The sequence below is a fragment of the Pezoporus wallicus genome, unplaced genomic scaffold, assembly GCF_028554395.1.
Source record: "Pezoporus wallicus isolate ANWC-B61680 ecotype Strahan unplaced genomic scaffold, APGP_CSIRO_Pwel_v1 contig_8341, whole genome shotgun sequence".
Classification (NCBI taxonomy): domain Eukaryota; kingdom Metazoa; phylum Chordata; class Aves; order Psittaciformes; family Psittacidae; genus Pezoporus; species Pezoporus wallicus.
Window position 1 is genome coordinate 2,165,833 of NW_026638083.1, and position 10,627 is coordinate 2,176,459.

Consider the following 10,627-nt stretch of genomic DNA (forward strand, 5'->3'; position numbering starts at 1 on the left):
CGATTCCAAAGGAATCTGTCCTGCTCTTCCAGGTGAAGCCGAATGGCTCAGGGCACCCAAACAGTGTCACACAGTCAGTGCTGGTTCTGACAGCCTGGCAATAAGAGCTGGTGCTCATTTCTGGTATTGCATTAATTTATTTTTATTCCTTTAAAAAGAAAGGAAATCAAATACCTGATGGCTACAGCCAGGTCAGTGCCATGAACGTTTGTACCGCAGAACAGAAGCTCTGTCTTGGACAGGTTGCATAGGTAGCAGCACTTCCTCCAAGTTGTTTGCACGGTGGTTTATGTACTAAGGTGATTAATGATCCAACCCATCTGTGCCCATAAAGAGTTCTTAAGTATTAGCTGTACGTGACCATTTTACCAGTGGTCCATGTAAGACGTTTAGCCTTAAGACAACACTTCAAAACCAGGAAGTTACTCACAGTTCACTGAATTGGAAAAATCCAAAGGAATTAACTAGTATCAGAGGTAATGGGACTGTGCTGATGTGACTGGCTGCAGTGTCTCTGCATTGACATCCCCTAGCATCCTGATCCCTTTGGTGAAGCTGTACTCAGACCAAGTGTCCTGCTGTGAAGGCAGGCAGCAGCATCACCCCTGCGGAGGGCAAGTGAGTTACAAGGAAGGGATTGTTTCAGTCTCAACAGCCAGATACATGGTGTGAGAGATTGATTTTCCCCCTTAGCAACAGAAGGCCTATAGAACAGTTATTGAAAGGCAGTGTCCCTACACTTCCAATGTACATTCACACAGATCTTGTTGCAGAGGAACAAAAAAGCCCAACACAGGAGCACTAAGCTTACACAAACCTGCCCAAGTCCCCTCACTGGTCCCTGTTATGCATTTGACAGAATACCACCATACATTTGGCTACAGATAAGGAGAAGAAAATAACCCCACAACATAAGTTAACCAGATCAAACCAAACAGACAAACAGATTCACCTTCCTGCAGGCTTTTCTGAGGTCCCTTGTCATGCCAGTTCCAGAAGCTGGGCCCCCTGCATGGAGTCATTTTAGAGGCTGCATCCGGTTGCTTCCGAAGATAGTATGGATAAAATGAAATCAATTACATCTGTTGGGATGGATGTCCTACATAACTGACTCCATTTTCTTCAGCAAAAGCACTGAGCTACATGGATTAGCTCATGCAAATGAATCCAGGATGAGGTTTAAGACATTCTGCAGGAACCACAGTGGCTGCCAGAGGTGCTTAGGCAGACAATTCCCTGCAGAGTTTGTTGTGGCCTGAAATCCTCTTTCCGGGCACCTCTAACACAGAGTTCTGAGCTCAGGAAATGCTACATATGCTGCTGGATTTTTGGTCCTTTTGCTCTTTCCGTTTCTGAAGTTCCCTCGTAATCCGTCTCTTTATGCCGATTAAATAGAGTTCTCTGTCGAACTGCCCTGCAGCCAGTGGAATGCTACAATGCAAACACAGGGAATTGGATCAGGGTACAAACAGAGTCTTGTTTCCCCACCATTTCCCAACTAGTTTATACAACAAAGGCCAGAAACCTTATTTTTACTTTCTTTAGGCATTCAGCTACTGCTGTGGGCGAAAATGGCTAAAACATTGTTCTTCCACAGCAACAAGTGAAGCTTTTTCACATTGAAATGAAGGAAATACTGGTTGTAAAAGGCAAATGTACATTCAATTTAAGCATGAAAATGCCAGCATTCACGGGGGACATTCTTTATGACCCTAAACAAAAAACCACTCCTTTGAAAAGCTGAACAAGCTGACTCCTACACCACACAGTTCTTACCTCAGTCTCCTCTACAGAGGCCAGAGGAAGACCCAGCAGCATAGCTTCACCTATTTAACAGGTATTTAACAGCCATAAACAACAACAAAATAATCCCAATTCTAACTGCACTGCTGACCAAGTGCTTTGAGAAGTCACCATTTTCTAGATACCTGGGTCTTGACATCCCCGACCACGCAGAAAAGAGATGAACTCAATTTCAGCGACAACCCAATTTTCTAAGGAGTTCTATGAGCACAAGAGCCCATGAGGAACTTGGGAGGATCTCACTCCACTGATGTGTTGAAATGCAGCCACCACTGAGGAGGGAAAACAGCACTGCTCCCAAGGAGAGAAAGAGGAACAGAGAGGAAAGCTGTCCATGCTGACAGGAAAACCAGAGAGCTGCAGCTCAGATAAAACAGATTTATAGTCGATTGCAGCAGACTCTATCTCCCTCAGGAGGATTAAGGAACCCAGTCGCAGGGATTTCAGATGTCAGTGCAAGGTTTAAGCACTCTTACTGCTCTGACCACTGAAAGTGTATATTGGGTAAAAACCCAGAGGCTGCACAGAGCTGCGTGGGATAAACTCTATTTCAGGAACTCTCCTGAGAGCACAAACTGAACAGGAGCATATCCTCAGGTGGAGCCATGGGCAGTCACACACAGGGGCATAAGGAGGTACTAACTTGTCTCTGCCAGGCCTCACTTTCACCCGAAACAAGGCAAACACAGGCCGATGGTCTGAAGTTTTGATCACAGGACACGAGGAGTACTTGACAGCGTGGATATCATCCCTGTACCGACTGCGGAACACAACTCGGTCCTGCAGGGCAGAGAATGGGGGAGAGGGATGTAATTCCTTTAGCACATCCACCTGGAAAAAAGCACTGGTTCACAGGAGACAAATCCCTTCATTTATCACATTCCAATTAGTGAAATTAAGTGTCCTGGACAGGGACACATTCATGAAGAGTGAAGAACCAACAGTGGCTCTGCATCCAGCTCTGAGCACAGCACAGAATGCAATGAGCAGGATGGAAGGCAGGGAAAATAAGATCTGCAGCCTGTGCTCAACTCTTCCTGTGCTCTCAGATTGAACAATCCTTTCTTCCAAGCCAGCTCCACATGCCCTGCTGCCCCGAAGCAGTACATCTCAGCATGACTGTATGTCATGCAGGTGGTCTGTGGAAAGCAGCTTTTCCTCGCAGCTGAGAATCCCCTTTGGAGGCAGACATGGGGCTGAGCAGCCCCTCTGAGCCCACTGCTCTGAAAACGTCCCTACCGTGTAGGAAGGAGTCCTCTGTTTGGAAGTGGTGTCATAGCTGTCCTTTCCTATGTCAAACTTGTAGGAAGGGCGGAAACGAATGTCAGCCTCTTGGAATCCTTTGAAAATAGACCCTGTAAAGGAAGAGAAAAGCATGAGAGACAACATTCCTCCTTCCTAAGAACACAGCACATTTCTGCATGTATTCAACACTGCTGGCTACAAGCAACAGCCATGTACATCCATGACTAATAAAAAAAGCTGGGCTTAGGCTCTAGGAAGGAAGAACTGGAAGCAAGCTCCAGTTCTTACACAGTGAGGATAAAAACCAGGCAGTGGCTATTTAAACAAAGAACACTTGGTGCATGCACGTCCCCTTCCAACGAAAGCTCAGGATGCTTTGCAAGTGCTACTGTTCAAATCCAAATGCCTGAGATTGTGACAGAATTAGGTCCAGTTTATAGAGGAGTCAGATGAAACAGAGACTGAGAGATTACACCATATATAAGAGAAAGCCCCTTGTACAAACTGCCACTGTATCTGACATCTGCTGACTTCCTTTTTTAGGGAATCTAATGAGGAAGCAGGAAAGGTCTCTAGGAAATAGGGATTTGGCTGTAATTATTTCTCTGTGTAGATATCTCTGCTCCTGGAGACTGGGAAGAAAACCAGCTTCCCCTCACCCCTGCTCATTTCACTAGTGAGCTGGTCATACGCCAGGAGCCTGGACACGTCTGTTTCAGGGTTCTGGTTCAGGATGGAATCCACAGTCTCCCGATCCTTATTTAGTCGGAAGTTAAAGTCACCAAACCAGAAGACTTCATCAAACCGTGTTGTGACATCACCTGCAAATCCAAGCCAGAAGGGTCAGAATGAGGGAGAACTCCCTGAGAGGTTTGAAAGCAAAACAAGAATCCCAATGTTTCTGCCCCGGATCTTCCCTTTGACTCTGGAAGAAAACTGAAGCATGGGATGTAGCTACACTCAGTAAAATGAAACTCCATCCTTTCAAGTGAGAGGCAGAGCTTACTGAGAGTGTTGCCAGGTGTATGACAAAGGAACGGGCATAAATTCTTTCTTTTTACTACCAGGAGCTAAAATACTTGAAGCACATCCCTAATATTGATAAAGTGAAACCAAAGTGATCTTACTGCTGCTCTAAGAAAAAATACATCACAGGAAAACTCCTTTTGATTTTTCTCTCCTCCTCCATTTCAACTTCTCTCAGATTTCCCCCCAAATTACATCCCACCTAAAAACAATGAATCGTGTGAACAGCACCATCCTCAGACAAAAAGAGCTCTGGTCTCTTTCAATGCTGTCTCAGATCAGCACTCTCATTCTCCCTTCCTTAGCACAGACTGAAAACTATGGCACAAACCCTGTTCATTTGGGCTCCCACCCAAGCAAGGTTTCACACTTACTAGAACTGGATCGATATGGGTTTGTGTCCGGAACATTCTTGGGAAGTGTAAGGCTCTGAATGGTTTTATTGTAGTCCAGTTTCCTCTCATTCACCTTGCTGTCCCCAGCTGAAAGACAAAGCACATTACTGCCAACGATGCATCGCTTTCATTCAGTTACCACTTTTGGTTAAAACAGGAGCTTCCAAAGGACATCGGATGTTTCCCACATATAAAATGTCAACACTGACCCAGGGCATACACACACTGAAAAATGATGACAGGGAGTGTGCAAAGAGGGATATAATTGTGCACAGTTCATTTCTGGTTTTTTAAAACCAGTTCTTTTGCGAGTTTAACTACCAAAAAATCCTCTTCCCTTATTGTTCTCAGCTCAGCAATCCTGAGCTTTGACTTCAGCCTGACCTGCACCTCTATTCCCCTGCAGCTTTCTACCTCTGTAAAGCAGCCCCTCTCCTCCCTCCCTCAGGACACTTGAATAAGACTGTAAACGTCTCACATGTGAAGTGGGAGGTGATGAAGAGAAAGGAGGTCCCAAAAAAGGTGAAGGAGATTCCCAGAGCTCCCTTGGTTTTGATCTGAGATACGATTCGAGTTGTCACCGTGGCATACTCCACTTCTGGAAGGAGAAAAAGAAGCTGCTTTTACTGAAAAGTCTCTACAGACAGGGAGCAGGGAAGTCAGGGGAAGAACAGCCCTGGAGATGGGATGGCAGCAGTCCTTCAACCTCCCCACTCTCCAGCTCTTACTGGACCACGCACCTGAGCAGAACCAGATCAGGTCCCTCCGAATGAAGACCGACATGTACAGCACCCCATGCGCAGCTGAGTAGAGCATGACGTAGTGGGGGCCCAGTGTCTCCTGCAGGCGGATCTCCCACTCTCTTCTGCAGGAAAGAACAACAGCTGGATCACAGGGATGATACAAGAGACAATAACCAGGAGAGGAAATCAGCGTTGTGAAAACAGAGCAATCCCTCTGATAATGTCAAGTGCGTGTCAGCAAAACCTCCTGGGCTGCAGCAGGCTTCGCTGCTGCCACCATACCCACTTGCACGTCTCAAGGAAAGACTCCCACTGGGAAATACCCTAAAAAAGCAGAGTCTGACATGAGGCTTCAACCACTCTTCCTGGGTTGATCATCCTCAGAGAGACTACAAATTGGAAGCATGTAACACTGCTGAGTACACGGCTGCTAACGCCAACAGCCAGCCTGAGCTCGCTCATGGCCAGCTCAGATCCGTGGTGAGATGCCCACAGAAATCAGATGGAGTTTTGCTGTTACCTGCTCTGACAACAGCACCAAGGTCTCTATTTACAGATCTTTGTGACATTTCCCTCCCAAACCCACTTCCCCTGGTGCTCATGTAATGGAATTCAGATTCTTATTAAATGTGGGGGGGTTTATTGACAAGATTAATAATACAATGGAGACTACCTCCAGACTAATTAAAACAAAGGAATTAATTAGCAATAAAAGAGGATGGTTCATTACATTGTTTTTGCTACCTGTCTGGACAGCCTTCTTGAACCCCAATGACATACATGTCCTGGGCATAGTCAGGGTCTGTTGGTAATAAAAAGTCATCCAGATTCAATGGAAGTTCCTGTTATTAGAAAAGAAATAAAGATCAAATAGCAATATTGGTTATGCAGAGTTTTAATAGAAAAGTACAAGGAAAGTCCAGGCTAAACTATGAGGTCCGCAGCATACGCAAACAATTCAGGCTTCAAAACCCAGGTGAAGTGATATTACTGAGGAGTCTCCTTCCGAAAGGCAGACTTCAGCTGCTGCCACTGCAGCACTAACCCAATACCCACAGTTCAGCCATGTGGGGCAGTAACGTGATGTTTCTGATTTCCAGTGATGCTTTCACCAAGCCCACAGGCTATTTCCTGAACACCTCAGGGGTCATCAGTGCTCCTCCAAGTACAGCTCCCCAGTCTGCTGGCAGAATCAATCCTGAATTCCTACACTACATAAGGATGTAGGCAGGAGACTGAGCAGCAGGGACATTCTCATCGTAAGCACAGAATCATCAGTCATCTTCATATGGCCCTAATTCCAACAGGGTGTAAAGGAGCTGCCAGAAAAAGCCACAGAGGTCCCTGTTTTCATAGCAGTATCTAAGGAACCCCGTTACAATGCACTCTCACCAAAGTAAACACACCAGAGGGCCTCATCACTGCAGCAAGACAGTGAACTCGGGTGGACAAGGAGCATAGTCATGAATAGGAAAAGCCACCACACCAGTCCTTACAGTAAGGCTGGGGTAACCTCACCCCTGCCAAAAGACCTGCAGAGACTTCTGGGCACGTACCTTCTGACCCTGCATGTTCCAGGTGGCCACAAAGATTCCAATATTGCGATCAGGGAAATACCTGCTAAGTTCTTCTGCTCCCAGTAAGGCACCACTTGCCAGAAGGCTGCCTTCCAAATAGCTTCTGTGAACAGAAGAGCCATAAAAGAGCATCTAAGGAAAGGGCACAACAGTTGGAATAATGATTGGCAATGCTTGAAGCTTGAGTTAATCAAGAACATACCTTTAGCTCAAGAAAATGGCATTTAGCATTTATATACTGTTCTGCTTGCCTGAAGCTCCTTATAAAGTTCCAGTCCTCATGGATCATACACAGGAAAACAAAACCCTTGTCCCAAACCAGCCTTTTCAAAGCCACGACATGAGTACCATGGTGAGACCGATGCTGCACAGGCTCTGTGATGAGGAGGCTGAAGCTATCCAAAGTCTTCAGTCCCCACTGTACTTACCACAGACAGAACATGAAGAGATTGGTTTGATATCTGAGCATCCTGAAGCAGCTCAGTTTACATAAAACACAAAAATACCTCCAACCCTCCCAGTGTTCTGGTACCAACTTGCTCCGAATCAAGGATTCAAACTCACATTCCTCCTTCAATTCAGCTCATCATGACAGCGTGCAAGTAAACGATTTATTGAGTCTGAGGTCTAAAAGAACACCCCATTCAATAAGGACAGCTCTACCCTGCACCGCCTGCCTCTCCCAAGAACACACTGCTTATGAAACCAAAGGGGTATTGGCAAAGGGACAGCAAGTTGAATAAGCATTTTTAATCTTGCTTAAGCTCTGCAAGTAGAGATGGCAGTACACTGGCCTGCCCAGCTCCCAGCTCACTCCAACAGCTTCCCAGAGGGAAATGAGAGAAAAACCCTTACAGCAAACAAGTAATGATCCATCTTTGGGGCTTTTTTAGCAGTAACACTTTACCTCAGAATTCATTTCCCCTGTACCACTGTCTCCCCACTCTTTGGATCAATGATCAGATTTATCCCTCAGGGCCTCACAGACTGCTGTGTCTCTCTAACATACAACTGGTGTCCTTTACCTTCTATCACACTTCCTGCCCAGCAGCACCATCAGTAATTCCTGCTGCAGTGTATGTGTGCGTGCTGTGTGCTGGCAGTGTTCACAGACAGATGGTCTGCAGCCAACACAAGGAGAGGGTTCAATACACTGACAAGCAGATTAAAGCACCTCCAATTAACAGCCTAAACTTAACTAAGAATAAAGACAAATGAGCAACCAGAGCAGGAGGTCAGGGCCATGCCAGGAGAAAGTGCTGAGATTTGCATGGAATCACACCCTTCCTCAAGAGCTGATCCTGCCAGAAGCCAAACAAGCTCAACATCTGCAGAGGACCCTCAGCACCTTACAGGACTGTGATAGCATTGCAGGTACTGCATGACAGTTTTAAGCTAAGCTATTTGGGTATTCTCCTGCCATTTATCATTTCAGTTCAAGCCCAGCACACTTTTATTGGCACAGCTACTGCTCCTTATTTTTAGAAAGATTACTTAAACATTACAAGCAAGCCAGGAACAAACCAAACTTACATTTATGAAAACCAATACCCAGCTAAAAGGAGCAGATCCAGTGTTTGTACTAATCTCTTCACCTTCAAATTGTTTCCAGTCTCTGCAGGAGGTTAAACACAGAACAATGTCTGTTCTTGCTGATCAGCTGGAACTTCCCTGCCCCTGCCCAGCAGGATCCCACAGGGCAGCTGGTCCCTGCTAACACCCTAAACCCTTCGCCAGGAGAAGCTTGGGGACATACCTGCTGCGGACATCCTTGGAGCGGATGGGAGTGAGCAGGCTGAACGTAGACTTCATGGAGTCCGTGGAGCAATTATCATAGACCATGCCGTTGCCATGCAGCCTGGTATCGCTCAAACTGCTGCTCACCCTCCCAAACTTGTGCTGAGAATACTGTCGGTAATCCAGGCAATCCGAGTCAATCCTGTTTGCTGTCCTCAGCGAGGGAGAGGCCACGCTGAGCTCCAGGGGCGGCAGAGGTCGCGCCGGCATTACCTGGGCCAGCCGGGGCTTGCTGCCTGCGAACGCCTTCCCCCGCAGAAGCCCCCCAAAGGCACTGGAGAGCTCAGAGGCTCGTTTCCCCAGGTCGGAGGTGCTCCCTCGGCTCTTCCCCGCGGCACTGGCTTCCGAGGCACCCGGTGAACTGTGCAAGGAGTTCTGGTGGCAGCACCGGTGGCAGGGGCCGGCCCTGCCCCGGGCAGGAGGGCTGAGGGCCGCTTCCTGCAGGGAGCCGTTGGAGGAGCTCGTCTCGTTGGGGTCCGTCAGACTCTCCTGGCTCGTTCGAAACCGCCTCCACCTCCTCCAGCTCTTCTCATCCAGAGACGCAGCACGCTCCAACCGGGGCTTCTGAGGAGGCCTTGGGGAGAGTGGCTTCATTTTCATGTTGGCTTTGAGTTCATCGGGTAGGAGCTTTAAGGTTTCATTTAAAGCAGTGCCTGCACTTGGAGTATCTTCAAAGGTAAGCGCCCCATTGCCACCAGCATCCTTCTTTGCTGCTTTTCCTGCTCTTTTAGCGTGTAGGTCCTGCACTGCTCCACCCTCCGTGCTCCGAGTGACACACGCCCCTGAGTGCTGCGGAAATCCATTTGGAGTACTCATTCTCCCCCAGATACCAGCAAGTCACTGCTCCACGTGAAACGCTCCTCACAGCATAGTTTCCTTCCCTTGCTTACCCCGTAGGTTCACGGGGCTCTAACTAAGCCACAAAGAGACGGCAACTGAAGACAGCTCAGTGTGTGTTGAGGAACGACGGGCAGGCGCAGGCTGCTGCATTGTCTGCAGGATTTCAAGAGGTGGGATACCTGGATTTCCCCAAGAGAAAGGCATAAGAATGAAACATCACAAGCTGCAAACTCTGCTCCTGAGCCAGAAAGCAAGCTCCTCACAGGACCTCCCTCCACAGCAATGCCAACCTTAACGTGACCTTGTTAGAAAACCATTGTTCTCCCTTTCAAGAGGTGAGCAGGGAACCGACCTCCCCACCGCCGGCGGCACCACGGCTGCGCACAGACTTCCTTAGGGAACGGTTGCGTGCGCTGGCAGCGGGGAAGGAAACGCGAGCAGCGCGTAACCCGCAGCGCGCTCCCCAGCCCCCGCACAACACCCCCGGGCCGCCCGCAGCACCCGGTGCCCGCGGCCGGGAGGTTTCCCGTGACCTCAGCTCCCACCGCGGGCTCACAGCGGGGAGGCCGCTGCCGCCGGCACTGGGGAGCAGCTCAGGACCCACAGTGAGGGTCCTGGGCAGACCCTGCTCGCGCTCGGCACACACCAGCGCTCCCTGCCCCGAACGCCGGCGGGGCACCGAGGGAAGCCGCCGCCCCCTCCCACGCCCGGGGACGCCCCCGCCGGCTCCTCGCACCCCCGGTCCCGCCACACGACCCCGCGCCCCGGCGGGGAGCGGACGGGCGAGACCCGCCCCCCCCCAAGGCCACCCCCCGGGCCCCGCCGCCGACAGAGCACTGACCTCGGGTTCCGCCGCTGACGGGACGCGGCCCGGGCCCCGCCGCCTCCACCGTCCCCGCGGGGCCTCGGCGGCCCGGGGCGGGCGCAGCTCGGAGGCCCGCGGCGCCCGAGGCCGCCACAGCACCGTAGCAACGGCGGTGACGCCCGGGCCGCCCCGAGGCAGCGACCCCTGGCGGCCGGAGGACTGCCCCGCCCCGAGGGAGCGGTAAATAAATCACTTCTGAAACCGCTCTGGCTGGAGGCGGCGTTTGAATGAGCGGCTCCAACCAAGGCCTTTTCCGCTCCAAAACCATTAAAAGCGGCTAAGATTAAGGCTAGAACTTCAGTTTGGGCCGCTTCAGTGATGACAGCCGTGCAGAGG

The 10,627-nt window shown here is 49.6% G+C and overlaps 1 protein-coding gene across 1 annotated transcript; it reads right to left on the bottom strand.

Annotated features, from left to right (window-relative positions):
• Positions 1 to 117: 117 nt before the first annotated feature.
• On the bottom strand, positions 118 to 9,618 carry INPP5E (inositol polyphosphate-5-phosphatase E). Its single transcript, XM_057409110.1, has 10 exons — positions 8,546 to 9,618; positions 6,769 to 6,892; positions 5,957 to 6,054; positions 5,210 to 5,334; positions 4,948 to 5,067; positions 4,449 to 4,556; positions 3,708 to 3,869; positions 3,043 to 3,158; positions 2,447 to 2,583; positions 118 to 1,431 (listed from the first exon to the last, which is right to left on the bottom strand). Exons 1-10 carry the CDS (start codon positions 9,400 to 9,402, stop codon positions 1,299 to 1,301), a joined length of 1,980 nt encoding a protein of 659 aa, XP_057265093.1. The 5' UTR covers positions 9,403 to 9,618; the 3' UTR covers positions 118 to 1,298.
• Positions 9,619 to 10,627: the final 1,009 nt, after the last annotated feature.